At 39.0% G+C, this 18,154-nt stretch overlaps 1 protein-coding gene across 2 annotated transcripts; it reads left to right on the forward strand.

Annotated features, from left to right (window-relative positions):
- Positions 1 to 2,739: 2,739 nt before the first annotated feature.
- On the forward strand, positions 2,740 to 18,076 carry METTL3 (methyltransferase like 3). 2 transcript variants are annotated; one of them, XM_028504240.2, is made up of 11 exons: positions 2,740 to 2,987; positions 12,540 to 12,757; positions 12,847 to 13,251; positions 14,413 to 14,588; positions 15,208 to 15,424; positions 15,650 to 15,837; positions 16,215 to 16,253; positions 16,415 to 16,523; positions 16,636 to 16,701; positions 16,872 to 16,984; positions 17,641 to 18,076. In XM_028504240.2, the coding sequence occupies exons 1-11, from the start codon at positions 2,888 to 2,890 to the stop codon at positions 17,750 to 17,752; spliced, it is 1,743 nt and encodes a 580-aa protein (XP_028360041.1). In that variant the 5' UTR covers positions 2,740 to 2,887; the 3' UTR covers positions 17,753 to 18,076. The 2 variants fall into 2 exon arrangements, with proteins under 2 accessions (XP_028360041.1, XP_035886563.1); XM_036030670.1 differs by having other exon boundaries at positions 2,786 to 2,987; positions 12,847 to 12,918.
- The last annotated feature ends 78 nt before the right edge of the window (positions 18,077 to 18,154 follow it).

An 18,154-nucleotide genomic window follows, 5' to 3' on the forward strand; every position in this document is an offset into this window, starting at 1 on the left:
CCTGGCCTGCAACCCAGGCATGTGCCCTGACTGGGAATCGAACCAGCAACCCTTTGGTTTGCAGGCCTGAGCTCAATCCACTGAGCTACACCAGCCAGGGTGGAGCCTTCTTCATAGATTCATCCTCCATCATGTCCTTCCCTTCAAGGTCTTTCAATCTCAAGGATCCCTCTCTCTCTCTCTCTCCTCTCTTCAAGTGGTTTATCTATCAGGATAACGGGACATCCATGAAGGCCCATGTCTCTAAAAAGACAAAAGCAAAAGCTGCAAGGCCTCTTAAGGCCTAAGCTCTGAAACTCAGAATCTTCTGTCACATTCTGTTGGCCAAAGCTGGTTTAGAAGGCCAGCTCAGATTCAAGAAGAGAGGAAATGAGTTTTACCTGTTAACAGGAAGAGTGATAAAGTTACACTGCATAAGGGCATGTGGAATTGGAGGCATTGTTGTGGCTAACTCAGGAAAGTCTACCACAGCAGATATGAGGAAAAGTTAAGCAATGTAGTATTTGCAGCACTCATCTGCTCATAACTAGGCTTACACTCTGTTTTGACTAGAAGAGGTCTAGGTGAGGTTCCTTTCTCTCTGCAGTGCTTAGGGCTGTATGCAGACTAAGACTGAATAAGAAAGGAGCAGCTTTCTTTTGAGTAGAAAACTGGTCATGAGGAGTCTAGAATGAATCTATATCAAAATAAGTGGCTCTCCTGTGCTCCTAAACTTTCCTGATTTACTACTGTAATAATTTACCCAAAGTGGATGTGAAAGTAGACTTCTGGGACCTGCCCTTCATCTGGTTATTTTTTCAGAAGTTCCTGTGCTATTTCTTCAGCTTCATCTGTAGGTGAGAGAAGGCAATCCGGGACTTAGAAATCTCAAATTCTACCAGAGACTAAATTTCTTCTACTAGAAAACTTTTCCTTTCCTAGACAAAAATGCTTATACTGTTTAGGGGTTGACCTGCAGAATTCTGACTTGAAGGTGAATCGACCCCCTTCATCTTCTGGAAGGATATATCCATTACTCTCTTCCTCTCCCAAGACTATTAAATTTACTGCTATATAAATTTATATTTCACTTCTATATGTTCAGGACCTTGAAAGAAAGCTATAACATGAGAAATTCAGATTTGTGAACAATGAAATGTTAATTTAATAGTTCTATAATATAGCAATAATGGGGCTATTTTACTTTAGTAATAACACGTTTGTCTAAACATAGGGCCATCCAGAATACATGTACTTCTGAATAAAAGTACAAAAACATTCCTGGTTAAATTTTTTGAAGGTAGTTGCTAGACCAAGGTTATTAAGGAAGCAAAAACCCTTTGGTAGAGTAGTGTCCTTGAGCAGTCTTTCGTGATCTCACATTAGCCAGCTTTCTCAAGAGTTTTTCAACTAGGAAGATAGCATTTTTGCTTCTCATTAAGTGTAATCCTGAGAACTAAATGTCCAGAGATGTTCATGTGTGTGCATATTCACTTCTGTGTCCTCTACTTCTAGGTTCATACAAAGCTACACATCTCAAAAGACAGATCTCAGTGTAAATTACATACTAAGTAACTTAAATTCAGAAAATGAGATGGAAATTAATATTTTAATCACTACTAAACCTCTACAGTACCTAGCACATATTAGTCACTCAGTGAATATTTACCGAATGGGTGTAACTGCCACATTCCACACACATACATGTTTTTTCTCAATAGCCCCTGTTCATATTCACCCTTTCCTTTTGATTGCTATCCATAACCAGGTTGTCAGCTAATTGAAATTCCTATCATCAAACACTTAGTTACAATAGGCTACTAACCTATAGGGAAGGGAATGGAGTAGGCTGCTCCCCAGAGGGCCCTGGGCCCTTTGTCTTGAGACTTTAGCTCTCTCTTACAAGCAAGAACCTTAGGGAAGGTATTAGGGGAGGGTTTCAGCAGAATATTGTTCAGTTTTCCAGGTGTACTCTTTCAGGGTCACGATTGCTACTGATTGGTCAGTGCCAAGGCAGGGGGTCCTTAGTCATCGCAGCTGGTCCTGGCATCACCCACCTGGGTTTTGCTACTTTTCTGGGCCTGGAGTGGATATACAACTGAGGCCTAGATAGTGCTTGGCCAGTTCAGCTGTCTGTCTCAGTTTCCCTATTCCACTTGCCAAGGAATTTACCTAGCTTCTTACTATCCTGTCTCACACCACTTACATCACCTTCAGTGGAAACGCTATCAAACTATCACAAGAATTAGTGATCCTTCATTAAAAACCAAAACAAAATACATTTTTTTTAGATAAATGGGGAGGGAGGGAGGAAGAGAGGGAGAAAATAGCTATCGCCCTTCTATTTACCCCAATCCCCCACCCACGAATGGAACCCACAACCTAGGCGTGTGCCTTGACCAGGAGTTGAACCAGCAACCTTTCTGGAGGACGCCCAACCTACCAAGCCACACTGGTTAGCGCAGTGATCTTTCACTTTAAACATCTGTACTACAGGTGCTGTTCTACAGCACTGTCTTCCCATCATCTCTGGAGACTCATCTTATATTCAACATGGCCGCATGCGCGCCTATAAGCAACATGGCCGCTCTGCCAGACACCAACATGGCAACCACAGTCTCATTGCACCCGAAAGCACTAGAGAGCGCCAAACAACAAGAAAACAATCCCCCATCCTGCCAACTCCTAAGATGGCTCCTGTTTTAGCTTCAAAGCTAGCGCAAAACCGGAAGTGACTTTCCGTCCTAGCGCATCTGCAGATCACTTTCCGGTTAGCCTTTGGGTGCCCGTGTGAAAATTGTTTTTTTGGTTTTTTTGTTTTGTTTTGTTTTGTTTTTCCTGGAGCTGCAGCTGGGAGGTGCTAGTCAGCCGCGCCTGATTCGAGACTTGTCCAGCCTGGAAGACTAGGATGTCGGACACGTGGAGCTCTATTCAGGCCCACAAAAAACAACTGGACTCGCTGAGGGAGAGGCTGCAGCGAAGGCGGAAACAAGACTCGGGGCACTTGGGTGAGGCGCGGGTCACGGTCCGTTCCTAGGGTTGGTGGGAGGGAGGGAACCCCGGAGAAAAAGCTCCCAAGTGTACGCCCTCCTCTAGGTAGCCTTTTTTTTTTTTTTTTTTTTTTTTTTAACGGCTAGTGCATTGGTACTTGATTTCTCCTCGCAGCAGCTCAGACGCTTCGCCTTCCTGCAAGTAGTAGAGGTTCCGTCCCACCCCGGGCCTTGGTTCTATCAGTTCGCTTTCCCGGGACTAACGCCTGGGCACCACCCCGTCCCCTGGCCGATTCCTCTTAAGTCTCCAGGAACGTTGCGTTTGTTAGGTTTCTCAGCCTCGTTCCTGGATCTGAAAACCCTGTTTTGTTGTTGCTCCCATGGCGTTTTGTTATTCCCAAGGTTCTGGTGCTGGTTTGTAAGTGGGCTTTTCTTTGCGACTGTGAGCACCGTAAGAGCAAGCCCTGAACCTTACCATCCACAGTGCCAATCTCAGTGGCCCAAACGGAGTTGGCACTCATTGTTGTCAAAAGAGTTGAGGAACTGACATAGTTTCAGTCATTTACGTGCTGAGTAAGAATCTGAAAACATTTGTTTTTTGTTTTTAAATTACTTGTCCTTACCACCTGTGTCACAGTCTTAAACAAGAAACCTCAAAAGATTTTCAAGTCCTACCCACCACCCATTCCCAGCACAATCCTTGAATTATTTAAGGCAAAGCAATTAAAAAGATCTACAAGAATAGTGAATCTCTGTACTACTATTGTAATAGCTTGTGTCCAAGCTATGTGTTTCTCCATATATTTGAATCCATCACTAAATCTCGTCTTGATACATATCAGGTCCATGCCCATATTCTGGCCTGTGGAACTAGAAGATGTCCTGGCAGGACGCTCATACCATTATAAACAAACAAATACCTTCTGCATTTTTACAGTGTACATGAGTCTAGTTAGACGAAAATAAGCATGACATTGAGCCTACCCTCAAGGAATTTGAAATTTAGTTGGGGATAAAGTATTGATAGCTATAAAAAACGTAAATACAATATGATGCATGTAAAATGCCAAATGTATGAGTACACAATGAGTACAAGGAAAGGAGTAGTAACAAAGTTGGTTTAGTCAGTGAAAGCATTATGGAGGACTTGGCACTTGGAATTTGGTTTTGAGGGCTATCTAGGATTTAGATAATTAAAAAGAAGGGCAGGAAGAAGTACATGCAAGTCCTATAATCAAGGATTAATTAGTAGGCAAGCAAGCATTGGAGAAGTTACTGAATTAGCCAAGAATCTTTTTCTCGATATATAAACTTAAGTTTCTTTGACCTTTTGTAGATCCAGTTTTCTCTATTTTTCTTATTTTTTGGTATCCTCTGTTTCAGAGTGTTTTATTTATGCATATCAATTTTAGATGGAAAATATAACAATTATATCACTGTCATAGACAAATGACCTAATTGACTTTTAAAAAAAAATTTATTGACGTTAGAGGGGGGAGGAAAAGAGAGAGAGAAATGTCAATTTGTTGTTTCATGTATTCATGCATTCATTGGTTGATTCTTGTACATGCCCTGACTGTGCCCTGACTGGGGATGAAATCCGAAACCTTGGTGTATGGGGACAAATACTCTAACCAACTGAGCTAGTGGGCCAGGACCCCCAATTACTTCTTAATTTATCATAGACTCATCTTACTGGGCTTAAATATTTCATCAACTTTTTCAAGAACAGCATTCTGAAAGGATACGATTAGAAGCATTTCTACTATATATAGGTGTGTGTTCCTGAAAAACTGTTTTCTGCAAAAGCCTGCATTAAAAATTGCTGGGCTTGGGTGGTGAACACACAAAACAATATACAGATGATGTATTGTAGAATTGTACACCTGAAACTGATGTAATTTTATTAACAGTATCACCACAATAAATTCAATAAAAAGTAAAAAAAAAAATTAAACAATGGCCAGATAGTTCAGTAGCTAAGAGCATTATCCTGATACGCCAACGTTCTGGGTTCAATCCCTGGTCAGGGCATGTACTAGAATCAACCAATGAATTTATGAATAAGTGGAACAACAAGTCAATGTTTCTGAAAGAAAAAATAAGTAACAAAATTAAAAAATAAAAATAGAGCTTGTAGAAAAAATAGGTTTAGAGCCCTTATAGTATTTTATTACAAATGCTTTAGCATAGTTAAATTTCCCTTGGTGTTTTGACCTATAATTAAAGTCATCCCATCCCCATAGCCTATACTCTGGGGCTCCTACTTTTGCTTTTATTCATGAATCTTTTTGTTTAGTCAAGGTAAATGCCTTTGCTGTTTCTTCCTCTAGACTGGCAGTAGCTAGCTTCCCAGGTAGCTTAACATAGTCCAAAGTGTAGCACTTATTTTTTAAAGATTTTATTTATTTATTTTAGAGAGTGGAAAGAAGGGAAAAAGAGAGGGAGAGAAATATCAGTGTATGGTTGCCTGTCCCACACCCATTGAGCCACACCAGCGTGTAGCATTTCTGGAAACCATCAAATCAGCCACTTAATTTTTTAAAAAGGCATTTCTGTAGGTTTTGAGACCTTTATTCCTTAAGGTGTTCATATTTTGCCAATTTTTTCTTTAACTATTAGAATATTTGCTCCTGACCTCTTCAAAACATAAATATGATGAGAAAAATCATGTGTGAACCAACAAGTGTTTTTTAAAGATTTTACTTATTTATTTTTAGAGAGAGGGGAAGGGAAGGAGAAAGAGAGGGAGAGAAACATTGATCTGTTGCCTCTCTTAATGCACCTAGACGGGGGATCAAACCCGCAACCCAGGCATGTGTCCTGACTGGAAATCCAGGGGCCCCTCACTTTAGGGAACAATGTCCAACCAACTGAGCCACATGGGTCAGGGCTGAACCAACAAGTTTTTCATGTGATTCTGACATTCCCTTATTTACCCATTGCATATGAGCTGTTTTGCATTGAATAAGTACATTGTAGCAAAACAGATCATACTTGGGTAATGTTTGGGAGATGTGGGAGAAACATCTGTTCTATGGAGCCTGTTGCACATGTCCTTCAGGTGGTCATTAGGAAAGCAGCAGTGGGATGTGGGCCATCCTAGTGAGTTGCTCAATCAGCAAAAAAGTAGAGGGGCTAATGGTTCTATTTTATAACTAGAAGCTTGTCAGTCACTACTTTTGGACACTAGGTTATTGAGTTTTCAGTGTACGTATTTCAGTAAGAGGTAATGTATGTAGTTTGTTCTGTCACTTCCCCCGCCCCTACACATGGATAGTCTATCATTCTATTTTAAGTCCTCTGCGCCTTGTTTGCGTGTAGAAAGATGTGACAGCCTTGTAAGCACATTTCATGTAGGGATAGTTTTTTAATTTCAGTTTAGAAAAATTTGTTTTCTTTACACCAGCGGCAATCTGAAAAGGGGGACCTGAGGATTCAAGTAGTTGTTTCCTTTACCAAAGTGATCTACAAAATTTTTAAAAAATCATAACACCAGTGTACTGCATCATTGACTACTTTGTGTTTAGCTTTATCTTTGTCATTTTTGTGACAAATGACATCTGTAGTTTTGTTTGTTTTTGGATATAATTGTTCCTCACGATACTTCTTTACACTTCTTCATTTCTAAATTCCTATTCTTTATGTGGATGATTCTAATTACTCTTGGTCATTTTAACTTCCACTTCACTTTTTCGTGGTTACTAACCACACTTTAGTATTAACCAAACTTTGTGCCATGTGGAGACTTAACCACTGGAGCCTTAATTTCATCCAGATCCTTGCTAAGCATGTTTAATAATTTTAATGAGATTGTATTCTCCCTTGAATGTAATTTTCTTTTTTTGGATATAAATAGCTCTTGGGTTATGTGTCCATCTTGATTATACGTGGTTAAGAATCCTAATACATCCACCTAATAATATGGTTAAAACTCCTATGAAAGTATTTTGAGATTGTGATTAAATATATGTTGTCTTCTGTCCCAGAGCCTTGGCTGGCCCATTTTGTACTATGAGAATAGGTGGAGGTGAAACAGAAATTAATCCAGCCTATCACTGCTCTTTCTTTCAATTATTTTGATTATTCCAAAGAATATATTTCTTTCATTAGGAACCTTAGGAAAATGTTGTGAAATATACATTATTAGTTTACTAATCAAGTTGTTATGTAAGATAATTCAAAATACATGGTTAAAGTTCACATCATTCAGGTTTTTTTTTTTTTCTCACAGGAAATAAAAATTTTCCTACCACTCTGGTTTTTATAGCATTACTGAAATGTCATACTTGAAATTGTTTACTACTGAGCTCAATGTTAAAAGACAAGGATATTAAATGACTAAAATGTATTCATGTCATTAATGAATGCAAAATAGTACAGCCAAAGAATCATTGGGAGACCTTTGTTAACTTGTCATTTTAAAGCACAACTTTTTAAAATTTTGTCAAAATATGCATAATATACAATTTATCATCTTAACCATTTTTAATTATACAGTTCTGTAGTTTGAAGTACAGTCACATTGTCGGGCAACCAATGTTCAGAATTTTTTTATCTTGTAAACCGAAACTCTACCTATTCAGCAATAACTCCCTATTCTTCCTGCCTGCTAGTTTGTGGCAACCCACCATTCTACATTCTGTTTCTATGAGTTTGACTACTCTAGATAGCTATAAGTAGAATTGTAAAGTATTTGTCTTTTTATGACTGGCTTATTTCACTTAGCAAAATGTCATCAAGGTTCATCTGTGTTGTAGCATATGCCAGAATTTCTTTTTTAAGGCTAAATAATATTCCACTGCATGTTTATACCACATTTGTTTATCCATGTAGTCATCAGTAAACACTAGGTTGCTTCTGCCTTTTAGTGATTGTGAATAACACTGCTGTCAAAATGGGTGTACAAGTATGTTTTTGAGACATTTTTCAAATCTTGACGGTATATACCCAGAATTGGAAATGCTGGATCATATCGTACAAGTTTCTCCATTATCTGAAAGTAAAGTGTTCCTATGAAACCTTTTCTAAGACGAAATGGCTTAAAGTGAAGAAGCAGTTAGCTTAAAACATATCAGGCCACATTCACTTCTTGTCTTTTTTCATAAAAGCAAAAATCTCTGGATTTCTTTTAGTTAGCAAAAATAAATACTAATGTAGGTCTTTCATAAAAACCAAGTGGCGTAAAGCAAACTTTCAAACAGCAGGGCAGCCCTGGTCAGGTGGCTCAGCTGATTGGAGTATCCTCCCTTACACCATAAGGTTGAGGGTTCAATCCCCCATTAGGGCACATACCGAGGTTGTGGGTTTGATCCCTGGTTGGAGTATGTGAGGGAGGCAGCAGTCAGTATGTCTCTCTCACATGATGTTTCTCTCTCTATCAAATCAATAAGCTTTTTTTAAAAAATGGGGCATAACTGTAAGTCTATTTTCAATTTTTTGAGGAACCACTATACTGTTTTTCATAGAGATCAAGTATAGCTTTTTGAAATGAAGATTATTACTTTTAATAAATCTTTATTTTAATTGAAACAAAATAGACTTGGCAAGGCTTAGCACATGGTAAATATGTGAACTGCTCAATATACTTCATTAATGAGATTGAAGATTGCATGTAGATGTTGATATATTACAGGAGTCAGCAAATTAGGCTGACTTTGGTTTTATATCTTCAAGCTAATGCTTTGTTTATATGCAGTGGAGCTTGTAACCAAAGCATGGAATCAAGTATTATGTATTACTTAGCTGAACACAACACATACAGTTTTCATTAGAAGCAGAGTGTCAGCACAGTAGAAATAGTAAATACACTGAATTAATAATGAACAAATCCTTTTTGGAGTTGGAACCCAGCTGTTCTTGTTCATGTTCTGGACATTACCCCACTTTTTTTTTAAGGTTTTATTTATTTATTTTTAGAGAGAGAGGAAGGAAGGGAGAAAGAGAGGGAGAGAAACATCAGTGTACGATTGCCTCTTGCGCGCCCCCTACTGGGGATCTGGCCTGCAGCCCAGGCAAGTGCCCTAACTGGGAATTAAACCGGTGACCCTTTGCTTGGCAGGCTCACACTCAATCCATTGAGCTACACCAGTCAGGGCTAGACATTACCCTACTTTAAGAATGATAAAACAGCCCTGGCTGGCGTAGCTCAGTGGATTGAGCGCGGACTGGGAACCAAAGTGTCCCAGGTTCGATTCCCAGCCAGGGTACATTCCTGGGTTGCAGACCATAACCCCCAGCAACCGCACATTGATGTTTCTCCCTCCCTCCCTCTCTCTCTCTCTCTCTCTCTCTCTCTCTCTCTCTCTCTCTTCTCTCCTTCTCCGTCCCTCCCTCCCTTCCCTCTCTAAAAATAAATAAATAAAATCTTTAAAAAAATAAAAATAAAAAAATAAAAAAGAATGATAAAACATTAGAATGATTTCCCCAAATGTATATATGCATACGTATTATTATTCATGTACACGCAAACATACAAAAATTCGCATGTGACCTCATGGAATTCACAGAGTTGCTAAAGCCCATTCATAAATTGCAGTTGCATTAATTAGCTGTTAAATTTTGTTCACAACATTGAACAAGATCCCTCCTCCCACTAACCTTAAAAGAGATATTTTAAAGAGCTGTATTAAAACAAGTGATTAGTCAAATTACAATAGAGAAAAAAAGTCAATATCTGTTTATAGAGATTGAAAATATATATTAAAGTGGTTTATTTTATAGACTTCTTGCTTATTTTAAGAAAAATTATACATTACTCAAAGAACATCTAAATTTGGTCACTAATTGGAGAAAGTATAATGTTTATGTGATTACATCCTTAATAGTATGAGTAGGTTAATTATAAAAACACATTTTTTTGAAAGATTTTATTTATTTTTAGAGAGAGCAGGGAGGGAGGGAGGGAGGGAGAGAGACAGAGAGAGAGAGAGAGATCAATGTGCGGTTGCTGGGGGTTATGGCCTGCAACCCAGGAATGTACCCTGGCTGGGAATCGAACCTGGGACACTTTGGTTCCCAGCCCGCTCTCAATCCACTGAGCTACGCCAGCCAGGGCAAAAAAACACATTTTCTTGAACACACAATGAACTATACAGATCTATCTTGTATTATAAAGTTGTGTACCTGAGACATATAATTTATTAACCTATGTTACTTTAATAAATTTGATTTCTTAAAAAAGCACATTTTCAGTTTATTGACCCTAAACCTGGAGTAAAATCACTATTTTTCTCAATGAAATAATTTTTGATAAGGTGTATAAAGTTTAGATTAAAAAGTGTAGTTTTAGAAATAGCAAATAACTTATATGAAAAGTTGATAGAAATCTTTATGAAAGAAATTGAGAGCATTGACATCTAACCAAATTTATATAGTTATTTTAAATATCATAATAACAGATATAACCATGTTAAATGGATTGCTTTTTTCCCTTGAACTATTCACTCCTGGCTTCATTTAAAATAAAGGTAATGGAGAATACATTTATCAAATAATGTGGTATCATTGCATATTTAAGCCAAGTGTCTCAAGAACTGTGTGTGTGTGTGTGGCAGGAATGAAAAATAATATGGTAGTGAATAAGTATGTTCCCAAACAGAATTTTGATTAAACTATATAAATAGGAATGTTTTTGAAATGCTGAAAATTTGAAATCTTGGAATAACTTGGCATTTATTTTAATCAATGACACTTTCATTATTTTCTTTTAAGTTACATGGGCAGAAAACAAGCAAAATCAGTTTGCAATAGGTCTTCACAAAAGACATATAGCTAGGTGGTCAGCAGGTATATGAAAACATATTCACCATTACTAGTCACTAGGGAAATGCAAATCAAAACCATAATGAGATATTACCCCATAATTCTTAGGGTGACTATTATTCAAAAATGAAAAGATAACAAATGTTGGTAAAGAGAAAAGGGGACCCTGATTCACTACTGGTGGGAATGTAAATTGAGATAGCTATTATGGAAGACAATATAGAGGTTCCTCAAAAAAAAAAAAAGTACAATTGCCTTAAGCTCCAGCAATTCCACTTCTGGGTAATCAAAATAATTGAAATCAGGATCCTGGATCTTGGAGAGATACCTGCACAGTCATGTTCATTGCAGCATTATTTCCAATAGCCAAGATGTGAAACAACCTAAATGTTGTCAATATATTTAATACACAATTTTTGCCTAAGTCAGTTGCTCTCAAACTCTCACCCTGACCTTCAGAGTGCTTCCATGACCCTTCTGTGTTTGTAACATCTCTTTGTCAAAACAAAACAAGGAATTTTTATGAGTTCATCTGAGTTCTGGTCTCTTTAAGATTCAGCAGAATGTAGAAGAATCATAAGCAAGGTGAAGAAAGTTATGTCAGTTACTTAACATTCCAGGTAATATGGAATTATGAAGTCTGTTTTCCAAATAGGCTGTAACTTATTTTCATAAAATGTACCTATTCCAGCAAGGTGTTTGGTGTAGTTCAGCTCCATTGTCCTTGGAATTTCTGAGTCAAATTTTACTAAAGTCAGCCCTGGCTGATGTGGCTCAGTGGACTGAGTGTCAGCTTGTGACCAAAGGGTTGCCAGTGTGATTCCCAGTCAGGGCACATGCCTGGATTGTAGGCTGGGTCCCCAGTAGAGGGTATGCAGGGCAACCACACATTGATATTTCTCACTCTCTTCCTCTTCCTCTAAAAATAAATAAATAAAATCTTTAAAAAAATTTACTCAAGTCAGTTCCATTAGAGTAGAAATTTCCAAGTAACCAGAATATTTCTAAATGTAAACTAATGGCTCATTTTTATCTTATGATATTTAATTTAACAGAATTCCAGGATAGGTAGGTTGTGAGTTTAATATTTTATTTATATTTTAACTAAATAATCACAGATATTAGGCTTTCCCAAAGGCAATATTTAAGGCAATATTTTGTCTTAATTTTAGTTTCTTAAGTCTTATTAAGGTTATGATGGCTACCCAGCTTATGAATTAGAAGAGCAGGTGATACAAATGCAGTCAGGGAATATCATTTTGTGACTAGGCTTCAGCAAAGTTTTGTAAGATTTTTGTGTTTGTTGTTAAAGGTCACATCATTCTAACCTCTAACACTGTCATTTGATGTACCTTCTGATGACCAGTGGCCTTAATTCATAAAAATTCAAACTCCATTCCTCAAAAAGATTTAATCACAGCTTATGAAAATATTTCTGGCTTATAAATTCAGGTTGATTATATCAGTTGTCATTTAGAGTGACTTGCATGGGGGTGGTATGCATATTTAAATCTACCATGCTTCTAATTTATTTCCTTTGAAGCACAGCAGGGACAAGGAATTAGGAAAACTCTGATCCAATAAAAAAAAGGCAAGCTGTTCCCAGAAAATTGAGGATTATCCTGGCAAAGCAGTGAATGCTTAAACATGATTGAGGAAAAGTTATGTAGTGTTAAATTTGGTTAGAGGATTTCCTGCATGAAATTAAAGAACTGTATGCTGTGAATGCTGGAGAATTTGATTCCTGAGGAACATATAGACTGACAGTGATTGCCCTTTTTCAGTTTCCATTCTCTTTGTTACTAGATCTACGGAATCCAGAGGCAGCACTGTCTCCGACTTTTCGCAGTGACAGCCCAGTGCCTACTGTACCCACTTCTGGTGGCTCTAAGCCCAGCACAGCTTCAGCAGTTCCTGAATTAGCTACAGACCCTGAATTGGAGAAGAAGTTGCTACACCACCTCTCTGATCTAGCCCTAACATTGCCCACTGATGCTGTGTCCATCTGTCTTGCTATATCCACGGTAATGACCTGATAAGACAGGATTGGGATCTACCATTTCTTTTCTCTAGTTCATGGTCAGTGTCTTATTGCCCTCTCCTCCTTCCCTAGCCAGATGCACCTGCTACTCAAGATGGGGTGGAAAGCCTCCTACAGAAGTTTGCAGCTCAGGAGTTGATTGAGGTAAAGCGAGGTCTCCTACAAGATGATGCACATCCTACTCTTGTGACCTATGCTGATCATTCCAAGCTCTCTGCCATGATGGGTGCTGTGGCAGAAAAGAAAGGCCCTGGGGAGGTAACAGGGACTAGCACAGGGCAGAAGCGGCGTGCAGAACAGGATTCGACCACAGTAGCTGCCTTTGCTAGCTCTTTAGCCTCTGGTCTGGCCTCTTCAGCGTCAGAAACAGCCAAGGAGCCAACGAAAAAATCAAGGAAACATGCTGCCTCAGATGTTGATCTGGAGATAGAAAGCCTTCTGAACCAACAGTCTACTAAGGAACAACAGAGCAAGAAGGTAGGGGCAGATGGAAATGCTTTCATACATATACTTTGAATTATAGCTTTGGTTGAAAGGAATTTACCTTTGGGACAAGGAACAATTCTTAGAGCTGAAGGCTTAGAGCAGCGGTTCTCAACTGGGGATGATTTTGTCCTCCCTCCTTGAAGAGGATGTGGCAATGTCTGGAGACATTTTTTGGTTGTCACAACACAGGGGAGTGCTGTAGGCATCTAGTGGGTGAGAAACAAGGGATGCTGCTGAACATCCTACAGTTGTAGTAGGACAACTCCCACACAACAAAGAATTATCAAGCCCAAATGTCAGTAATGCCAATGTTGAGAAACTCTGATTTAGAGAGTATCATTGGATCTGTTTGGAAAAACCATGAAATAAAAAGAAGAGGAATCCAGCCCTGGCTGGGTAGCTCAGTTAGAACATTGTTCCGATACGCCAAGGTTTCAGATTCAATCCTCAGTCAGGGCACATAGAAGAGTCAGCCAATGAATGCATAAATAAATGGAACAACAAATTGCTATATTTTTTTCTCTCTCTCCCCACCCCTTCCATTCTCTCTAAAAATCAATAAAATTGAAAAAGAAGAGAAATCCAAATACAAAAGTAATAATAGAAGGAAATGAATGGCAATGAATACTGAAAGGTAGTCATATGGACCAATAATTATGAACATTGATTAAACAATGTGAATTGACCGTACAGCAGGTCCTCAAATATAGTCCTTTCCTGTAATGCTATTTTTTCATAGCACTGATGAGAGACCTTAGGAACTTAACTTTTGTATATATCAATTATCCTGTAGTAAAATTGGTTTTGTTACACACTATTTCACTTAGTCAAAGAACCTATCGATGGTGTTGACAACTTAACTGTATAGTGGTTCTCAGTGTAAATATTGGACCCGTATGAGTTCTCTTCCATTTGCTACTTCTAACTGGGTGACTTTAACAAGTTAACTTCTTTTGAGCCTTTGTCTTCTTATCTGTAATGTGAGGATAACCAGAGTATCATCCTAAACAGTAAAGTGCTTCACATTGTGCCTTGGTTCAGTACCTAATGTGAGTGGTTTTCGTAGGCATTATTGTCAAGTAGAATTTACAGAGGTGATTTAAGGCTAATTTTACCTACAAACCCTGTTAAGTCTAAGGCTCCTTGTCACAGGTCAGTCAGGAGATTCTAGAGCTATTAAATACTACAACAGCCAAGGAACAATCCATTGTTGAAAAGTTTCGGTCACGAGGTCGAGCCCAAGTGCAAGAATTCTGTGATTATGGAACCAAGGAAGAGTGCATGAAAGCCAGTGATGCTGATCGGCCCTGTCGCAAGCTTCACTTCAGGTCTTTTGGGAGGGAGATGGGTGGGGTGGGTCTCTGGGAGCAGTCGTTCCTTTTCAGCACATTGTTTCCAGTCATTGGGGTTATGCCCTGGGGTTTAACCCTGTTATTAAATGGTTTTAACATGGTTTGTATAAGACTTCTGGACTCTGCAGTATACTTCTAGAAGTAGTGTTCTGTGGGAGGGAGTACAAATAAATAAATGAATGGACTTCCAAATAAATGCCAGTTGTCTTTTTTAATGCCCCTTTCTTACAATAGCAAGGCATCTCTGTCTCTGAGCCCCAATGGAAGTTAAAGCTCTTTGGAAGGAAGATAATCTTAGGAGAAACAGGACTCTGGATTCTTAGGTCAGTGTTATACTGCTATAACCAGCAAGCCCTTCCTTCCATAAGTGAGTTATGTCTTTGCTCAGAGAATGATTAAAACTCTTGTTCAGTATGAATTATGGATTTCCATGTCACCTACCTCCCCCTTCTCTAAAAACTCTTGGAGGAAGCTCTAAAGATAGAAAATTAGGAGAGGGGAAGAGATAGGAAACTTTGAACCAATTTGGACTTGAACTGTGGGCTCTACTCTGGAATATCATCTTGATCCTGATTCTCCATTTTTATTTCCCCAGACGAATCATCAATAAACACACTGATGAATCACTAGGTGATTGCTCTTTCCTTAACACATGTTTCCACATGGATACCTGCAAATATGTTCACTATGAAATTGATGCTTGCATGGATCCTGAGGCTCCTGGGAGCAAAGACCATACACCAAGCCAGGAGCTTGCTCTTACACAGAGTGTTGGAGGTGACTCCAGTGCAGATCGACTCTTCCCACCTCAGGTATCTGTCAGCTCGGAACCTTATCTCAATTTATGAACTTCATCTAATAGGGCAGCCAAGCATGTAGGAAAGCAGGGCATAATTGGTAATCTTATCTTGCTGATTGGGAATGGAGTGGGACAGATATGCTTATAAGGGAGTAGGAAAATCAAATGGAAAAGAGGGACTGGGGCCATGAATCTGAGAGTGGAGGAAGGGAAGATGACCAAATGCCACCTCATGCAGTGGATCTGTTGTGATATCCGCTACCTGGACGTCAGTATCTTGGGCAAGTTTGCAGTTGTGATGGCTGACCCACCCTGGGATATTCACATGGAGCTGCCCTATGGGACCCTGACAGATGATGAGATGCGCAGGCTCAACATACCAGTACTGCAGGATGATGGCTTTCTCTTCCTCTGGGTCACAGGCAGGTAATACAGTTCAAAGATACGTAGTTATGGGCAGATATAGTATAGAGTGAGTACTGGGTGGGGATAAAATCCTGGGTTTTCCTATACATGCAATTAAATATATGACTGGGTCAGCCTTTTTTCCTCCTGAGAACTAATGCCGATTTATAACAAATCATAACTTGAGTTCTATTTAACTCTTCATTTGTTCATTGTGAAAGGTAAGGCCATTAAGAATAGTTACTGTTTTATCTTTATATTAGGTCCATCCTGTTGCCCAAATGGTGTCACGCATGTAAATGTTCACTGAAGGTCTACCGAAAACAGTATTTAACATATATCTTGGAGAGAGAAAATATGGGCATGGAAGTAGCTGTTTAACCCTTCTTTCTTTCTAGGGCCATGGAGTTGGGCAGAGAATGTCTGAACCTCTGGGGGTAAGTAGCAATAGTGTTGCTTTCTTTTGAGGGAAATACATACCTGCTATAGTTGAGATAGGTGTTTATTTCTCCTATGATTCCCTGCCTCTGTAGAGTAGATACTACTCCTAAACTGTGGAAGTGTGATTAAAGCTCTGGTTCTTTCTTATGTCCCACAGTTATGAACGGGTAGATGAAATTATCTGGGTGAAGACAAATCAGCTGCAGCGCATCATTCGGACAGGCCGCACAGGTCACTGGTTAAACCATGGGAAGGAACACTGCTTGGTGAGCAGCAGTGGGGTTCAATTCATTAGGTGGACCAAAAAGAGAAATTGTTTATTGAGAAAAAGTTCAAATGTTGGGTTTCCTAAGGTAATCTGTTCTCTGTGGTGAGCAGGTTGGTGTCAAAGGAAATCCCCAAGGCTTCAACCAGGGTCTGGATTGTGACGTGATTGTAGCTGAGGTATGTGCTTCCTCAAGCATCCCAAGCTTCCACATTTTAATTAGTATTAGTTATTGAGGTCAGAGGAATTCTCGTCCCACATTTTGTCATTTGGATCTTAAACATAAATGGAAAGGGCTAGAACTGCACTCTTGGGTAACTTAGAAGTAGCTGGACCCTTTATTTCCTAGGTTCGTTCCACCAGTCATAAACCAGACGAAATCTATGGCATGATTGAAAGACTGTCCCCTGGCACTCGCAAGATTGAATTATTTGGACGACCTCACAATGTGCAACCCAACTGGTAAGGTGATCAGAGAACTTGCTAGCTCCCAAGGGCAAAACTGTTAATAGTCAAGTACATTAAGTTCAAAGAGCTTCACATCATATTCCAGTATTCTGCAAATGGGCTTTGGAGGGTTCATAAATCATCTAAGCTTGTATTTTAGACTGTTTCAAAGAATTCTGTAACATTCATTGGAAACCCCACAGGTTTTAGGATTCAAATCAGTGTTCTCTCAGTTCCACTCTCTTAGAAGCTAAAGATACTCCTCAGTTACTCTGTGGATGTTTTCAGTCTGACTCATAGTTACTAAGGATCTAATCTGTCAACAATTTTAACATCTTTCATCCTGTTATCAGAGCCTTAACAGACAGTCTGTGCTGCTAGGATTTTACTTATCCAATATTCACGGGCAGCAACAACTTTGTGAAGTAGACCTGGTTAGCCATCAGTTAACTCTTAATAGATTCTGCCTGTTTTAACACCAAAATCTGTGCCCAATTCCTAACTAGTCATGCTGTTCCATACACTAGGCTAATATTAAGGTCTTTTAAAAGAATTGGCACGAATATTTGATGAAATGATGGGCAGTCTTAATAAAAGGTATGTATCTTGACAATGCTAAGGCCTTTTAATTCCAGGAATTTTGGCTTGCTTTATCTTTCCCCTTGCTTCAGGATCACCCTTGGAAACCAACTAGATGGGATCCACCTACTAGACCCTGATGTGGTTGCCCGGTTCAAGCAGAGGTATCCAGATGGTATCATCTCCAAACCTAAAAATCTATAGAAGCACTTCCTTACAGAACTAAGCATCCATAGTTGTGGCTCTGCAGGCTGCATCTCAAGAGTCGTATTTTATACAATAGCTGTTTTCCTTATTTAAATAAAAGTTTGTATTGTAGACTTTGAGATCAAATTTTGGCTTTGCCACTTAACAGTGTGTGATCTCTTGTAATCTCAGTATGATTCCTGATATGTGAACAGGAAATACTACCTACTTCATTGGGTTTGTAGGGGTTCAAACTAAATGAATGCATGGGACACATTAAAACGTTGATTATACAATATAGGGTGAAAGTGATTAGCAATTAGAACTACATGAACATAGTAATGAAGGGGATGGAGTCTCTGGGACAGCACTTCTCAAGGTAAACTCTGAGCTTGACTTCAGATTATCATCACTAGGGCT

This window comes from Phyllostomus discolor, chromosome 1 (genome assembly GCF_004126475.2).
Source record: "Phyllostomus discolor isolate MPI-MPIP mPhyDis1 chromosome 1, mPhyDis1.pri.v3, whole genome shotgun sequence".
NCBI classification, from domain to species: domain Eukaryota; kingdom Metazoa; phylum Chordata; class Mammalia; order Chiroptera; family Phyllostomidae; genus Phyllostomus; species Phyllostomus discolor.

Excerpts from the sequence above, each read along its gene's own strand:
- METTL3 (XM_028504240.2), top strand. The coding sequence starts at position 2,888 with ATGTCGGACACGTGGAGCTCTATTCAGGCCCACAAAAAACAACTGGAC. Across the intron at positions 15,838-16,214 it reads TTCCTCTGGGTCACAGGCAG|GGCCATGGAGTTGGGCAGAG; the intron begins GTAATACAGTTC and ends CTTTCTTTCTAG. Across the intron at positions 16,254-16,414 it reads GAATGTCTGAACCTCTGGGG|TTATGAACGGGTAGATGAAA; the intron begins GTAAGTAGCAAT and ends TATGTCCCACAG.